The sequence below is a fragment of the Antrostomus carolinensis genome, unplaced genomic scaffold, assembly GCF_000700745.2.
Source record: "Antrostomus carolinensis isolate BGI_N321 unplaced genomic scaffold, ASM70074v2 scaffold9290, whole genome shotgun sequence".
Taxonomy (NCBI): Eukaryota; Metazoa; Chordata; class Aves; order Caprimulgiformes; family Caprimulgidae; genus Antrostomus; species Antrostomus carolinensis.
Genome location: NW_010289069.1, coordinates 11,953 through 29,149, shown reverse-complemented (window position 1 = coordinate 29,149; position 17,197 = coordinate 11,953). Strand labels below are relative to the sequence as shown.

General features: G+C 36.6%; 1 protein-coding gene across 3 annotated transcripts; it reads right to left on the bottom strand.

The window, feature by feature from the left end:
• Window positions 1-369: 369 nt before the first annotated feature.
• Window positions 370-15,157, bottom strand: PPM1A (protein phosphatase, Mg2+/Mn2+ dependent 1A). Of its 3 annotated transcripts, none has more exons than XM_010168804.2 (5): window positions 14,311-15,157; window positions 12,630-12,747; window positions 7,487-7,595; window positions 4,783-4,840; window positions 370-2,479 (listed from the first exon to the last, which is right to left on the bottom strand). In XM_010168804.2, exons 1-5 carry the CDS (start codon window positions 15,142-15,144, stop codon window positions 2,450-2,452), a joined length of 1,149 nt encoding a protein of 382 aa, XP_010167106.1. In that variant the 5' UTR covers window positions 15,145-15,157; the 3' UTR covers window positions 370-2,449. The 3 variants fall into 3 exon arrangements, with proteins under 3 accessions (XP_010167106.1, XP_028940983.1, XP_028940982.1); XM_029085150.1 differs by lacking the exon at window positions 370-2,479 and adding an exon at window positions 2,504-2,551; XM_029085149.1 differs by lacking the exon at window positions 370-2,479 and having other exon boundaries at window positions 4,720-4,840.
• Between the last annotated feature and the right edge of the window lie 2,040 nt (window positions 15,158-17,197).

The following is a 17,197-nucleotide window of genomic DNA, read 5'->3' as shown; positions in this document are numbered from 1 at the left end:
ATTAGATTCAGTGCTCTGACCTCATCAAAATGCTGAAGATAAGCAGGAGAAAGGCCTGAAACAGGCTTTCTTCTGCTACCCTCAAACCTAGTCACATCACCTGTAGCAACAGCAGAATTATTTTATTTCTAACCTTTAGGAGACCTCCTAAGAAGAGGCTTCGTATATATCATTTGTCACTGAGACAGTTTAAGTTATTATGAAGTATGGCTTTTCACACCACAGTTTTGCTTCCGATTTTTAAAGTTTAAAACTCAAAGGTTCCAGAGTCCAGTTCAAGGTTCTGCAGTTTCCAAAACTAAACTTTAGTCTCTATGAAAAAGGACAGAACTGTGTCTGCCTCGTCCTAAATTAAGTTTAGCTTTTTGCACGAATACACCATGTATTATTAAATATGCTTGTTAATTAGGTGCCTGTGAAGCTATAACTTAACATTATTATAGTTTTGCACTCTACAACAAAATTAGACATTTTAAGCATTTATTCATAGGTAGGTAAGGAACTGGTTCTTTAAGCAAAAGTTGCTATAAATTTATAAATACAAATAGTGCTTATGTTTTCTTCATTCATGCTTGAACAGATTACAAACTGAATACAATGAAGTTACGTTTAAGCACCCCACATAAACAAGAGGGATAAAAGAAAAGTTTGCTGGTATATACTATACTTAGTTCCAAGACACTATAAGTTACTTTTTCACTGTTCAGTGTTCCCTAACTCTGCATTAGTTTTAAGGCTATATATACAAATAGGTATATTTCAAAGTTAGGGAAATACAAATATAGCAAAATGCATTGTACTACATTTTTCCTATCAAAAAGTAATTATACACCAAGTTTTGATTCTGTTTAACTGCAGTAAATGTTACAATCTACTTGTTTTACTGATTTTCCTTTTGGGGAATCTGCCTACTAAATGAGTAAACTACATATTAAATACAAAATTCTCAACCAAAAAAGACAATACAAGGTGCACAAAACAGCAGTTTTGCAAACACGACTGACTTGAAAACTTAATTTTTGTATGTTCAATGGGAAAAAGCTAAGCTTAAATCAAATTAGTTTATCTTATAAAATTTTAAATTAGAATTTTAAACAACAAACAGTTAAATATTGTCAACATGCTATATCTCAAATCACAAGTACTGTTTAACCACTAGTCTCTCATTCTAAGTAAGTGGGTCAATTAAAAACACACACCATAAAATGTTAAAGATTGTCAGGCTTTGACAAATGTATTTTTATCAAACAGTAGGCAAATTCAAACCAATGCACATTTTCAGTGGGGAGAAAACAAAACCAACACAAAAAGCCTGAAAAAACCCACACTTGTAAAAAATAGGGTAACAGATTAATCCCACATCATCCTCTAGCATATGGCTATGTCTTGGGCAATAATCAAAATCCTTCCCATTTTAAAAATGGGCTACCAATTAATAAAAATATTCTTCCACAAGTAAAATATCATTTACAATGGCACTGACATTTTAAAAGGCAGGAAAAAAGGAATTACACATTTATGGATAAATTTATTGTTTGTTAAATCAAGCTTTATTGATAAAATGGAATTCAAAGTACTGTACTTGGAACAGCAGCAGACCCAGCCAATCAGGATTGTAAAAATGCTGCAGACTCCTACTTGTATGTAGAAAGCTGCTTGTTCGTGCTCAGTGATTAGTAGTTTCAGGTAAGGGTTAATGAAAAAAAAAAAAAGAGGTGCAAAGAATCAAGGCATTCTAATCCCAAGGTTTGTACGAGTATGAACATGATACTATTAATAGGGCATGATTTAACTCCCACTGAAGTCACAATCAGAACTCCCTTTAACTCAATGTGAGAGCAGGAGGGCGTCCAAGAAAACGAGATACGTTTGTAGAAGAATGTGCACTACTTTTAGTTTTGGGGTTTTTTTTTTTCCATTGCCAAGCAAATTCACACACTGGAATTTCTGGTAAGTTGCCCACAAGTTCTGCTTTCATATAAAACAAAAAGTTATCTTTATATTGTGCACCTCTTGAGCACCTAGCTGGCTAGGCTGCTGCTCCTTGCAATCCAAAACCACAACATGAATTTAAAGGGATATATATTGTTGCATCACACAAGCCAAACATTTCTTCTAACCTTTATAGTGATTTAAAGCAGTTCATAATTAAATATGAGCATTTTGTACAAAGACAATTGCACTTTACAAAAACAAAATCATACAACATAAATTGCTGGAGTCTGATTTACAACATGAATTATGGTTGGAAATCACGTGTACAGAAGTCTGTTTTACAAAAAAAATCAGTTCCTGGGCTAGATGTTGTACTGCTGTAGTCACTCTCACCCACACATCATATTCCCTTCTTTAATTAAGGTTGAGGATGGACGTTAAGAAGGGTCACTGAGGTTGGGCTGCACTTTCATTTGAAGGATGAAACGTGAACTCCACAGCCAGATGAGCAGTTTTACCACATATCATCAGTTGAGGCAGAATCCTTGAAGAAAAAAGAAGGAACCCTTTAAAGTCTGGAGTGCCCATAGTTACAGCAGTTTCTGGATAATCCAGACTGAAAAGGGTAAAGACTTAAAAACCATTGTAGGAATCTGTTTTCTCTGCCCTTTTAGAAATAGCATTTAAGAAGTGTGTAAAAACTACATATGCTTAATTAATGAAGCATTCGTTCTAAGACATTTCAAAATCTGACCAAGTGTTTTATAATAGCCTTACCAATCCTCAAAATAATATCCTAGGAACAATATTCAAAAGCATTCCCAGAGTAGTGAGAAATACAGAACACCTACACTTACTACACAGGTGTGTGAGAAGAGCAGGATGTGCCTCACGCCATTTGTTATTGTCATCTTTTGTGCTCTTAGCCCTCCCTCACCGCACAGGAAGATATATTAATGAACTGACACCCTGTTATAATTCAGATCAATTTAAACACTTATAATTTAAGGTTAGAGAAGTGTAGTTTGGGCAACAGCAGGAAACCCTAATTTTGGATGGTAATAAAACCTCAAGGAGAAAAAAAAAAAAAGTATGTAAGAAAAAAGTATGAAGCAGAGACATGCTGTGCTTGAAATCATAACTGTATGGCCACAGTACATGGCATTACAACCAGGCATTACTCCAGTACCGGAGTATCCCTCAAATTTGGTTCATTTAGGCCCACAGGCAACAGAGGATTTTGTGTAATTACCACACCCCTGAAAAACAATTAACTGATTCTTGCTATCAGTTAAAAAAATAAATCCTACTACAAAGAAAATATATAATTCTAGTGTTTTTTAATTCATTTGCCTCTGTATCATGGTTGTTTCTTTTTCCCTTGCTTACATTGTCCTATATTCAGCTTTCTCTAACTGCCTCATCAGCTGGGTATATCAGTTAACACCACGACTAAGAAGTGGGACCACGGCTCAGTAGCTGAAGCAACACCCAAGTTGGTAGCACAGGCATCAGAACAAACTGCTTCTGCACGGCAATCTTTGGTTGTTCCAGCACTACCTGTTACCTTCCCATAAGTAATTACAGGCCATGATGGGTTTTAACAACAGTGTATGCTGGTGCTTCCTTCCACAGCTACACTTCCCTATCGTTACTAAGACTGCAGGAGGTTGGAATACTGCTTCTCTTTAAAAGCCCTGCCTTACTGTTCCCTTCAAGAGAAGGGAGGCTAATTAATTCTCCAGCAACACCACATATGACAATTCCTTAGCACTAAAATTCTGCACCCTTCATTCAAACTTGTACACAGAATTCATTACAAACCATAAAGCACAACAGTTGGCACGGAGGTGTAGTAAAAAAAACAAACCCCCAAAACCAACACAAAATCACTAAAATTAACCTTTGCAGAAGTACCACCTCCAGTTTTTTCTTCAAGACCAGAAGTAGCAAAGGAGAGCAATTATATTAAAAACCAAAATGTCTGAGTTTGTTTCAAGTGTAAGGATGAAGAACAAAAGCAGTAGTGAGTAAAAACACAGGAGCTGCACGCCAACTATTCAGCATGCAAATTTCTGTATCCAAGCTGCCAACATCATCACAAAAAGACGTTTATGTACTGTACATTTGGAGAACAGTAACATACTATAGGATGTATTTCGAAGGTAAAGCATCTTCTTTCAGCCACTATTTAGGAATTTTTATGCTCTAGATGTAAAGAGAACTGCCAGATAAACTAGCAACCAGTTGTAAAGGCAATGCACAATTCTTTATGTCTGGATGCATTCCAGTTATATCATATCTAAACATGTAAGTGATTTTTGCTGACAGGTAAAAGATTAATTAAAGTCAATCAATGTTGTTTCCAGTGATCAAACTGCAACTGGGATCACTGTATTTTAAAGTTTTGGAGTTTCCCCCCCTCCTCTGACAGTGGATTCGTGTCACTCTGATCACTGACATGTAAGAACCCAGACTATATGCTTGCTGTAAGATGCTCCATGTTCAACATTAAAAGTGCTTACACAGTCATTTGGAAAACTAATATATACTTAAAGCTGAGAGTTACAAATCTGTTTAACCTACAAGTTCAGCCTTTTTCTTCTTGATATTTGGGGAAAATATCCAGAAGACAAAAGAATCAACCATATCAGAGTTTTGAGACAATGATCAGCAAAAGGCAGCAGAAAACAACTACAAAACAGTCCAAAGAGCACAACACTGCTATGGGGTTTTTTTGGGGTCTTTTAAGAAGAACCAGCAATATGTTTCTTTACTAAACAGCTAAAATAATGGGGGGGGAGGGGGGGAAGGAAAGGAGATAATATAAGAGAAAAGGATACTTACAGTATCATCATTCCTGTAGGGGTTCAGTCTGTTATAAACAGCTTCAATTACACTCCGTCTAGAGCAAAAAAAAAACCCACAAGATTTTAAGGTTTGTATGTCTTTTTTTTTTAAAGTCAAATTCCATAAGCACAATTTTAATTTAAAAGGCAAACTTTAAAAGGTTTAAAATTCACAGAACCAAGTTTACTGCAAGCTAGCACTAAGTGTCATTAAATATTGAACATGGCTATCGTATCCTTTAAAACCTTCAGGTTCAAGAAAAAGAACAGCAGAGGTCAGCAGAAGAAGACACAATCTGACATTCAAATGAGGCTGCGATGCTGCTTGGTGCCATGTCTCTTGACTGTGAAAAAGGGCATCAGAAAACTTGATGGAGGTTGAACACCTGGTCATTTGTGTGTCTGCTGAACACTGCAGTAGTACCTCATGTACTTCATGTACTCACGTACCTCACGGTACTTTCACGGGAGAATAGTGGTTTTTTATTTTCAGGATGCACAAAAACCGCATTCTGAAGTACATTTTTGTTCATGTTACACTCTGAAAAGTACTTTCCATGTGTAAACCTGGAAAAAATATTCCTGAAGCAATACTCTCTTTCAAAAATATGTCCAATATTTTCCTGCAGCTTCTCTAAAAAACAAATTAAACTGCATATAGCAGTTTCTATGTATTGTATCTCCGGACTGAGAAGAATTTTGTCTGGTGAAAAATGGTAAAAAACTAATTCAAGCATACTGACAGTTTCATCCTTTAAAAAACCAACTGCTTAGTATATTTAAGATAGCTCATAATTAATTTTAGTCTCTGGGATTCCTGGCTTTTCTAATATTAATAGAAATATTGATAGGAAATATGTTGATAAAATATTAATAGAAAAACTGTAAACAACAAGTAAATGAGCAACATGTGGGGTTTGGGGGGGTTTTGTTTGTTTGTTTAGGCTTTTTTGTTTGGGTTTTTTTGTTTTCCACAGGGTGAAAAGGTTTTCTTGAAAATTGATACTCAAAAAAAAGTGAGGCTGAAGGAAGAGGAAGCCTTTGCCTTACCCAAAATATAAGGAAACCACTTTGGAGGGGGAGTGGGGAGGAAAGAGGGCAGTAAAAGACAGGAATTATAGACTGGACTTGAAAAGCAACTTTCTTCCAGATCCCCTTCTACAGCACCAAGAATGATGAAGCAGCAGACCACAACTGCCACACAAAACAAACTGTGAAGAACAGCCTTTTAACTGCTCATGAATGCATGCAGAGCAACCACAAAGGAGTGTGTTGGGAGAAAAAAAAGCAGATGATAGAGTTCATAAACATCCCATGATGCTGAAAAGTGAGGAACCACCACGCAGCAGTATAAACACCATAGTGAATCTAGTGGATGATTTTAGGGCATGGAAGAAGAGGCTGAATTTAAAGCCATAAAAACAAGGAATTACACACAAAGTACATTGCATGAATGAACAGGAAAGCTTATCTTATCTTTCAAGAAATTGGTATATTTGATTCTAAATAAAGGTATTTGATTCAAAATAAAGGCAGGTTTCTTGAAAAGCATTATTTACCTTAAAATTGGCAGTAGTGATTTGAGTTACGCTAACATCCAATTAAATCCATACTTCTATCAATCCCTATTCAAACTAGCATCACAGACACAAAATCCCACAGAAGTCAGTCACTTCAGCACTTCCTTGCAACCGTGATGCTACTGTTAGCCAAAGGAGACTCAGAAAAATCCATTTGTATGGCACATTTCATGAGTAACTGACTCATCAATACCTCAAGACTACAGCAACTCATCCTGAACAAATGCTGCTATTGTACATAAAGTTGCCATTTTTTCTTCTCTTGGTCAAACAGTTCATGTAAGAACAATTTTGTTTTGTAAAAATCATCTTTACAGCTCAGTTATAATTTATTCAGTTACATACCTAGAGTCTTCATGGTTTGGTGCAACAATACAAAAATCATCCTCTGAAGGGTTAAAAATATGGTCTGTACCATATGTACCCAATCCATTTTAACACAGCACAGGTTCACAAACAACCTTTTGAACCAAAAAGTACTTGGTTTGGTGTGCAAAGGAGCTAAGCGCATCGCTTCCTTAAAGACTGAACAGCAATTTGAGAAGCCACAGAGCATCAACAATGAACTCTGCAAGGACAAAGCCTATGTAAAGATGTAAATTTAATTTCCCACTTTTCCTTTTTGATAGGCTTCTATCTATAGTTTTCAGATTGGTCACAAGCAGAGGGACACAACAGCAAACTTTTAAGCCATTACAACATTGCTTTAGCTACAGACAGGGAAAGAAAGCTGCCAAGCAAAACATACGCACATCACTTCCCGTCAAAGTGCAGAACTACATATCCAAGTAACTACTAAAGGCAGTGCATTATTTTTGCATTGTCAAATGTAACCAACCTCCCACCCAGAAAACCCAGTTAATTACAAAACACAGACACACTCAGGCCACCCTTAAAACCCCCTCAGTTCTTTCCAGGATGTTTAATTTTAGTAGTGATTCACAGTTAACTGTGTCCTTATGCTCGTCCTTTTCATTCAGAAAAACCAATTAATAAAAACTGGAGAACAGATCATCACCTTTTGTCCAGTACCCTTCTTCCCTCCCCCCCACTTTTAAGAGTGGCCTTACAGTTAAGTCTTGATGTAAATCAAAAACCACATGTACAGCGATGTGAACTCACTTGCTCGCCAATTCACCTCCCGGCGGGAGGTTTGGGATGCTCTCAGTTGCTAACGTACGCATCACGTGGACTAAGTCTGGGACTCCTTCACCCTGCTTCTTTATGATCTCTGGGAATCAGAAGTACTTTTTTTGTAAGTGCAGTCCAAATTTAACTTAAAAAGATTGAAACACTCAGTTTTATAAAAAGGCAGCTTAACTTCTGTTAATATATATATATATGTATAAAGATGACAGACCATATTCAACACGGTAATTGTTAACTTTGGTTCCATAAGAAAAAGAACCTGTAACAGATTTGACAAAGACATACTGCTGTTAACATGCACACTGGTTTTAGAACTACACAGATACTTAATAAAAGTGGGGAAAAAAAATCTTTAATGGCTTTCCTGCTATACTTTAGATATAATACAAGATGTAATATCTTCCCAACAAAAGGTGCTGGGCATGAGGCAGATATTAACATCAGCTTTATTGCTGCAACAGAAGATAGAAGATTATCATCATCATAGAAAGCATAATATTTTAAAGAAACAAAAGGTTAGACACATTAAAAATAATTCCCATGGCTGTATGTGTATTAGCCAATACTTGTACCTCACTGCATCACAGCAACATGCAAATTTTAAGAACCATTACATCCAAATCAAAAGCCAGGGACATCACATCTAAGAGACAGTTCCAGCCTCAGCTCATTTAGGGGATATGCGAATATTGGGCAGTTATTTAAAGCTGATCCACTCCAACTTCTGGCTGAAGAGAATCTGTACTGTAGCCACAGTCACATTTGCTAAGAAATTCACTCTTTATTCTTAGGCCTGTTGATTTTTTTTTTCTTTTTTTCCCCAAGTTGTAAGCACACAATTTTATTTGAACTCAAGATTTCAGACCATACCACCCCTCAAGAGTTGCTCTTTAAATAGGGATTTTATGAAATTTAAAAAAAAAGCACATTTTTTTTAAAAATGCATCTCATTGGTTTCTCTGTAAACATGAGCTCTTAGAAATTATAAGGTATATGAATTATTAAGACTTGGGGCTGTTGATCTTCAAGTGAATACTGCAGCACACATACAATAATGTGTACATATGTGCATGTTATATACATGCACATATGTACACGCACATTATTCTTCATGTAATAAAGCATTTACACAGCTTGAAGAGTAGTTGGAATTCATCAATATCACTTTTAAAAAATACTTCAGCATTCAGTTTTTGCCCTAAATGATAATTCCAGAAGAGCATACCAACTTTCCATGTTATAATTTAATTGGTGAGATAAAGCACATCAAAAGCTTTTAAAACCAACATGTATCCAGCCTTTTTTAGCAAAAATAAAAAAATTGTGAATGACTTTTTGTGCATGTAATAGTTTTTCAGGGCTGTGTGTGTTTACAAAAAGCATCAGCTCTATTTTGCAGTCAGGCTGTGTAAATTATTTGCAAGGTACAGTAGAAACACTGTCTAGCCCTCAACCAGTGCCAAACTCTGCAACGCAAAGCTTTAAGCTGTTTACTTCGAAACCTACATTTTAAATACATAACACCACACACCACAGACACCTCAAAAACTTGCCATTTCCTCAAAATTCTATAGCCAAAATTCATTTTACCATCTAATATTTAGTAAATAAAATAATCTAACACTCTTAAATCTGAATAAGAAGCAAAGATCTCAGATTTGGTTTGCCAAGTTTCTTTATTGTGCAATTTTGAACATCTAGTATATTCTACATTGTGCTAGTACTAAAGTTCTGCTGTACAAAAATAAGGAATTTATAGTTCACCTACTCTACACAGTTTCACAATGTGTAACTGCAATACATTTAACATACAGTCTCCACTAAATGAATACATTTAATATTTTGATAGAACTATAGATACAGACTGAATGAACACTGAAGACACAACAAATGGAGTCAGTCTGCTAGCTGTGTTTAATTTATTGGAATTATCTTCTTTCAATACATCTTACAACCGTCTCCCCAACCTTTAATTTACTTTTAAACCTTCTACACGTTTTCATGGCATAAAGTACTGGAAAAATGTACTTAAAATCCTAAAATAAAGGATTCAAAACATATCTGCTTTTTCATATTCTGGATGGGAATTCCACACAAAGTTTAAGAAAAAGCCAGAGCTTTGATTTTGTGAAAATATGAGAAGGAACATGTAAGAGCTAACTTAAAATTATTTATCTCTCTATAGGTATAAATATAGCAAGGATCATCTAGTATGGAATGCTTTTATGTAAAAAACTGAGAACAGAAAAAAAAGCTTAGACAAGTTTCTTTTCAGAGTCAACACATCAATAACACATATTAGTGCAAATAGTAGCAACGCATTTTGGAATGACTGATTACTTCTACCATGGAGTTCACATGTATTTTAGGAGCAACACTGATTTATTGCAAGTAATGGCACAAAGATGCTTCTCCACACTTGCTTCTTCCGTTGTTATTTATTGGAGCTACAATTCTGGACCACAAACACATCAAAATTAATAAAAGGAGAGTCCTACAGGGTAAGTAGTAAGCTTTCTAGGTTTTTTAAAATTTGAATTGCCTCTCCTTGTTCAAGATGACCATCAGTACTAAGCCCTGTTCAACCTTAAAATTTGCATTACTGCTTAGCAATATAAAGATATACTCTGGGCTGAGGGAGTAAAAGTACAACCAGAAAAAACCCACATTAGTAAGGAAATCTCAATACTTGTTGGATTCACTGAGTACTGAAGTGCATAAAAGTACATAATATGCATTTTCACCAAGTTTCCATTTTAATGAATTTTAACTTTAAATTGATATTACAGATTAGTAAGTTCATTCTAAAAGTACTCTTTACATTTTCTAGTTCCTCCAGCTGAAGGTTAGGCTTTAAAGTTAAGCACTGCCATTCTTAAAGTATCCTAGGATAGCAGCAAGATTATTCACTGTAGTGTTGAAAGTTTCAGATGCTGTACCAGTCCTATCTTACTAGTCAGTACTGCATTATCCATTTACAAGAAACAATTTAATTGCACAAGAATTATGTTAAATGTAACAAAGTTTAAATAGACTCCTGTTCTTGAAGTTCTGCTTTAGTTCAGCCTCTCAACTTCCCTCAAGAGTAAGACCTAAAAGGTCAAATTCTGCACACAGCTGATACAAATCACTGCTGGGTTGAATAGTGTTTACTACATATTCATTAATTTAAATAGTATCTTTGTGCAACAGTAGACAAAAGATTGAGAACAACTCTAAAAAAGAAGCAAAGATCCTTGAGGGGAAGTACAATGTGTTTCCTCAAGTTATTCAGACATCTTCCCATTAAATCAGTATTAAAGTGCTTTCTAACTACATACAGAATCCTTCTGCCTCTACAGAAGTATCATACTTCGCTCATTCCTGAAATTCTGTATTTATGCAAAGTACTGGCAGCCATATTAATTGTATGTACCACAATCACATGCAGTTCCAGTGTTTAGGTTCTTCATTTACAAAATGAAGTGTCTGTACAAAAATTTCAGCTTTCCTCGTTGTAATTCCTGGGGTACAATGAGGCCAGCTGAAGATGCAGCCTTAATTCGAACATATTTTCATGTTCTAGGTCATGGGTTTGTCTGAACTCAGACAAAATATCTAAGATACGAAGGCAATACTTGCCCAAATTAGGAGAGTTAGTATGCTGTAAATTAACATGTGAATTTACAGCACACTTGTTCACCCGTTCTGTGAGTGGGCACACACAGTAAGCTCTTCAAACACCTGGTGCAAAACTGCTCACTGCTTTGAAATGGAGAAAGCCATCTGACATGTAACTCCTGCAGTGTCACCGTGCACTTGGATACTCCTGCTACGCTGTCAAAAAGATTCACACTACTGCTCACTGTGCACCAACTTCTCCTGTTAGGCAAGTGTTAGATTAAAACACAGAAAAGTCTGTCTGGACATTTGTTCAGGGGCAGAACACGTGTGGTTTGTCAAGTCCCTGGGAATGAGGCCTTGGAAAAAGGTGGTATTTTCTGAAGGAGAACTTACACAGGTAGTAAGTGCTTCAAAATCGCACATTAATTTGTCTGAACCCAGAATTCCCATGTAGGCAAGTCCTCTGGGAAATTTCTGAAGCTGCACTGTGTCATCTTCATGCAAGTTAAGGAGGAAAAAAAAAGTGCACAATATATTCCTCTAACTTACTAATCACTGATACCACAGTTGTGAAGAACTCTTGTGTATTGTGCCCTGTGTGCTAGTAAGGATTTTTGGAGTATATACACATAACTAGACTCGTAACATATAGGTCTAGAGGAGTCCACTTCAAAAACAGAATTAACCTATGCCAATAATGCATACAGCTTGTCTTATGTTCCAGGAACAAAACTCCAAGCTGTGTTCATTTTTAAATACCAAAAGGCAATATAAATCTAGTTTTAATGAAAAATCTTTTAAATCAAATTGATTTCAAATATCTTTTTCAGCTAGGTGACCCAAAATGCCTAAGACTTGCAGTTTCAGTTTAAAGTTTAAGAACTGCCAAAATACAAATTTAAAAGCAAATTTTTAAAGTTATTATCAGAGGAAGATGAACTCACAGTTTTTGTTCATCATGAATGCTTGAAGATGAGCTCTGACAAATTTCTGATGTACTTTCAAATAAGTAAATATGTTACCAAATGCCTTAAAGATGACAGTAATCAAGCTATAACCCTACCATAATTGGATAATATAATATTATGGCTAACTGATTTGTACACAACTATATGGAAAAATGGCACTCAAATTACCATCTTCACAGACACTTTGCAAAATATTCTGATTATTTAATTTAACTGCATATAACAGGAACCAGTTATATGGTTCTGGTTGGAAATTAGCGCTGTCAATGGACTCATGAAGAACACTGAGCACAAATGAATCCTTTCTCTGCCATTCTGAATAATTTTCAGGGCTACAGGCTGTTGCACTTTCATAGCAGAATTTTTTCAGGACATACAGCAGGACTATACGAGTGCCTTTTTCAGAGATGTACACTAGATGGCCAATGGCACTTAAAGGTCTATTAAAAAGCCTGTATGTGTTAAGAGTTTAGTTGTTGGAAGGGGAAGGGGGCCAGGGGGTCTGTTTAGAAACAAAGTTACTTATTTTTTTTTAAATGATCCACCTTCTACTCTGCTTTCCAGGTACTTGTCCAACTCTGCCTCTCTTTTCACCGCCTCTGGCGATACCTTTGGTGCATTCGGAAAACAGATCAATATCACACTCATGTTGTCTCGACTTCCCTGGTGGAAAAGAGAAAATGATTTGAGAACATATACACACCAGGCCAAATACACATCACAGCATTTTGCACACAGAAACTCAAAAATCATATGGTATTAGAATACAACTTCTACTATGGATTGATATTATCATTAGCTTTAATTGCCCCCCACCCTCTTACACAATTCCAGAAATCTGCCCTTTCATTCAGTACAACTGTTTTAAGTCACTTTGTTCTTTCCTCTTTTATGGTCTGAAGACTACTTGGAGCCAATTACAGACAGCCCATTGTCTTTTAAAAACTGACATTACTAATGAGTGATGTGTAATTACAAAGTTGTGTTCCATCTTGTTTTAAGTACTATCCAATCACTTTGTGAAAACAGCTGAATATTAGATCGGTAAACAAAACCATTACTGCTTAAAAGCACTAAGCAGGGAGATGCTGAATTCAGAGAGTGCTTCCACCTAAACATCACAGGGGTTTTTTCCCCTTTTCTTTTAAAACAAGAGAAGTTACAAGTGAGATAAACTGTTAAAAGACCAGCTGAAAAGGGCCCAGGCCTTTACAAAAGCATTCTCTGAAATGGAAACATTTCAAACTCCCAACTAAACAGAACCCTAATACTTGAATAAATTAAAATACAAACTCATTATATATGTGTTATCAACCTGCTGAAGTGTTGGAAATCAATCACATTTTTCCTAAAGGGAAACACTGGCCTTGTTAACCACGTGGTAAAAGCAGAGATGCTGTCTTGTCTCTTTAGTATAAAAAAAGGGTTTTTTTACATTATGACTTATAGTTTGCCTTTGGAAAATTAAGTGTCAAGCTACAAAACTCAGTACTTCAAATCTCTTCTGTAACTGCACCATCCTGCAACTTATTAATACAAAGCAGAAGTTATTGTAGACAAAATTACAGATTTGTTAAACAAGAGTCCTGTCTTCCTCTACCCGAGCTAGTGTCAGAGCTGTATCACACAACACTGAGTAAGAAATACAGTAATTAAACCAGAAAAAAAACTAACTTAGGAAGTCAGATCTTCATAAAAACTAACTTAGGAAGTCAGACCTTCATATATTCAAGAAGAAATTTTAAACTGCAAAATACGAAGTCAAAGTTCATTCTGCATTTATTTTGGTGTAATTTTGACAGTAATGTTGCTACTATATGCCCAAGAAAGGAAGATTAGGAAGGGAAAAAATATTCTCTAGCCTGATTGTCTTTAAGAGCAAAGGTTTTGTAAAAAGTGTGCTGTGAAACAGAAAAGGGCAGTTATTGTCACTGGTTTGCCCATAAATTCCCATCAGCTTCTAGTTTTCCAGTTTTCACTATGTATTTGTACATGATTTTAAACTCTTCATTAACCAAAACCATCCAGAAAGCAATCCTGTTTCCACTGAGTGTTTGTGTCCCACCCCTCTATCACTATTTTTGTGGGAATCATGGTAATTGCTGTCAAGGTCAGGTTAACATAAACCACTGGATACTTAAAAAACTAGAATCAAAACTTATTCTTAAACTTGCTCATAAACTAATAGTGAAAACACAGTAAACTACTTCTCTTGAGTCTGGCTACCTTGTACAAGCAGGTGTCAACTATCTCATTGCAAACTTTCTCAAGGTCATCAGTGACTTCAAGTCTGGATCTTACAAAGTCACACAGCTCTTCATTTCCCATAACATCCCAGATACCATCGCAAGCCAGTATGATGAACTGATCATCTTCTTCTGATCTCTCAATTTCATAAACTTCAGGCTCAGGTGAGACTAGCTGTTCTGTAGGACCTTTCCCATGGACACATTTGTAATCAAAGTCCCCGAGTGCCCTTGAAACAGCAAGAGAGCCATTCACACGCTGAATCATTACAGAGCCACCTGCATTCTGGATACGCTCTTTCTCCAGTGGATTACTTGGTTTGTGATCCTGTGTGAAGAAGTGAACCTTCCTGTTTCTACAAAGTAAACCTCTCGAGTCTCCACAGTTGATGAAGTATGTATGTTGGGGAGAAATCATGACACCCACAGCTGTTGACCCACTTCTGTCTGCACCATGTTTCTTCTCGGAGATGACTCTCATGTGTTCATCGATTTGCAGAAAACCTGTTCTGATGCCGCTCTTTACACTTTCCACAGATGGTGGCCCATCTGGCCCTTTAAAATCCTGGTTGCTTGTGATGTGATCTAATAAATGCTCACAGCAGTACTTGGCAACCTGTGATCCAGCGTGCCCATCATATACAGCAAAAAACGACCACCCATCAAGTCCATTTGGCAAACCAATCACAGCCGTGTGTGCATCCTCCATTTCAACTCGCCAGCCTTGCATACTACTCAGACCGTAACGAAGCCCATTCCCTTGCCCCTGGGCATTATGCTTCTCCATCTTTGGCTTGTCTAAAAATGCTCCCATGATGACTTTCCTTAAGTTCTAAAAAGAAAAAAAAAAAAAGGATTATTAAGATATTTCTTAAACATCTCTCGTTTAAAAATCTTATTGGAAGCTATTAAATAATACACAAATATACACAGATATAAAGCTGACTTTCCTGCGTCCCTCTCAAGTCAAATTTGCATTGCTTTCATCTAATTTAAACAAGGACACTGCTACTAGCTGAACTGCAGTTTTCAGATATTTGTAAGTATTTTCAGCTGTATTACTTGAAGAACTTACATTCCACTATCATTCATGGTTCTGACAAAAGCCTCTAGCATAAGTACATAAGAAACAAGTTTGAAAGAGGACTTGTTAACTGGCACACATCTGAATAGCGATGTTCCCTGCGATTACTGAGCCAATGAAAGAATTCAATGTTTCCAGGACAGTGACATTCCCTAGATCCCTACCTGCTGGCCACAAAGTCCTGCTCACACTCCAGTGGTGATGGGGAAACAAAAGCAAACTGATTAGGTTTTCTTTTAGGGGAGGAGGTTCAGGGTTTTTTGTTTGGTTGGTGGTGTTTGGTTTTTTGTTTTTTTTTTAAATAGATAAAATGATCTGAATGATCAAGATGACGTCAGAGTCTGCAAAAAAGAAGAGGCAACGCTGGGTAACTAGGAGCAGGACTCAGAAGGAACACAGCAGCTGTCCCTTTAGGCAGTGGCAAGCCATTAGTTTGGCTCAGCCATCTTCTGAAAGCTCATCCTTAGGTTTTCAGTTAAATTACGCAGCAAGCTTCTCCGATGTCTGTGCTGCAGATTTACTTAAAACCTTAATGTATTCATGCTTCACTGAAAGACAACTGCCCCTGACAAGTCTAAGGAAATCTGTTTGGAAATAAAATCACAAGTATTTTAAATTCATGCTTCCTTATTCAAGCCAGACCAATATACTGCACACCCTCTCCTCCTCCTCCTCCACCTCCCATCATTGGGATATGATGCAGCAAATATTCATGCTTAAGAGAATAAAAATTATATTTGCAGGCAGTGTAAACTGACTGGTTTATCTTCATGGCTTTCACACCCTAACCACCCAACCCACCCCTCTAATCCACATCAGTTTATTTGTGCATTCATTATTACTAAATCATACAAAATAGGTCACACATTTTACATACTTGCAAATTCTGCCCTGGGAAGCATCAAAGAGCGTGCAAATCGCTGTTATACAATACAAGGTAATGGAAGAAGACTATGAGCTTTTCTATTTGAAGACAGTGGACAAAAATTAACTCTGAGAAGAGTCTCTGAAACAGATTTTACCCGAGGCCCCAACTAAACAGCTGCACTAGCAGAAAAGTCAGTACACTAGGTGTTTCAGAAGGTTTTAACTTGTATGTGGAGTACATTTGATCAGTTTTCTAAGTGGTAACATCACTTTTTGGTAACTTCCTTTTATTGCAATATAGCTCCAGCTATAACTGACACTACATATCCAAGAAAACTTTTCACATTTTCTCTTCTAGTCACTATCAGCCTTTCCAAAACATCCGTACATGTTAGCATAAACAGTCAAGAAATGTTTATATTTGCTCTCACCACAACAGTGATTCAAACGTGAGGCATAGGGACTGGATATACACTCTTTGGCTCACGTGCTTTGCTAAGAAAAACAAGAGCTGCACATATTTCAGCTGTATGGAGAGAGATGTCAGCAGCAGGACACCTCTGCTTCCTCTCGCCCCAAGCCCCGCTCTTAAGTTCTGTCTCTTCTCAAATGAACACAAAATACTGATGCCCACACAAACTGTAACTAGCCAACAAAATACAGCGTACGCTGGTCTTGTATCCTAAGCACACGCATGAGGTTCACGTTACTGCAGTTGCTAGGAAAAAAATATGACTTAGACTTTTTTATCTTCACATGCAACTCTAGTGAAGTCAGAGCGATCAAAATAATTACAGAACGCTGCCATAAATCAAATGGGGAATTATTTTGCAGAATAATAGACTTTTTGTTCATTCCATGACAGCAGCAGAGTTTAAGCTAATGCCTAGCACTTTCTTATTGTTGAAGAGATCAT

Coding starts and splice junctions, on each gene's coding strand:
- PPM1A (XM_029085149.1), bottom strand. CDS start 15,144: ATGGGAGCATTTTTAGACAAGCCAAAGATGGAGAAGCATAATGCCCAG. Junction 12,748..14,310: donor TTGACACCTGCTTGTACAAG/GTAGCCAGACTC, acceptor CTTTTCCACCAG/GGAAGTCGAGACAACATGAG. Junction 7,596..12,629: donor CCTGGAAAGCAGAGTAGAAG/GTGGATCATTTA, acceptor TCTGATTCCCAG/AGATCATAAAGAAGCAGGGT.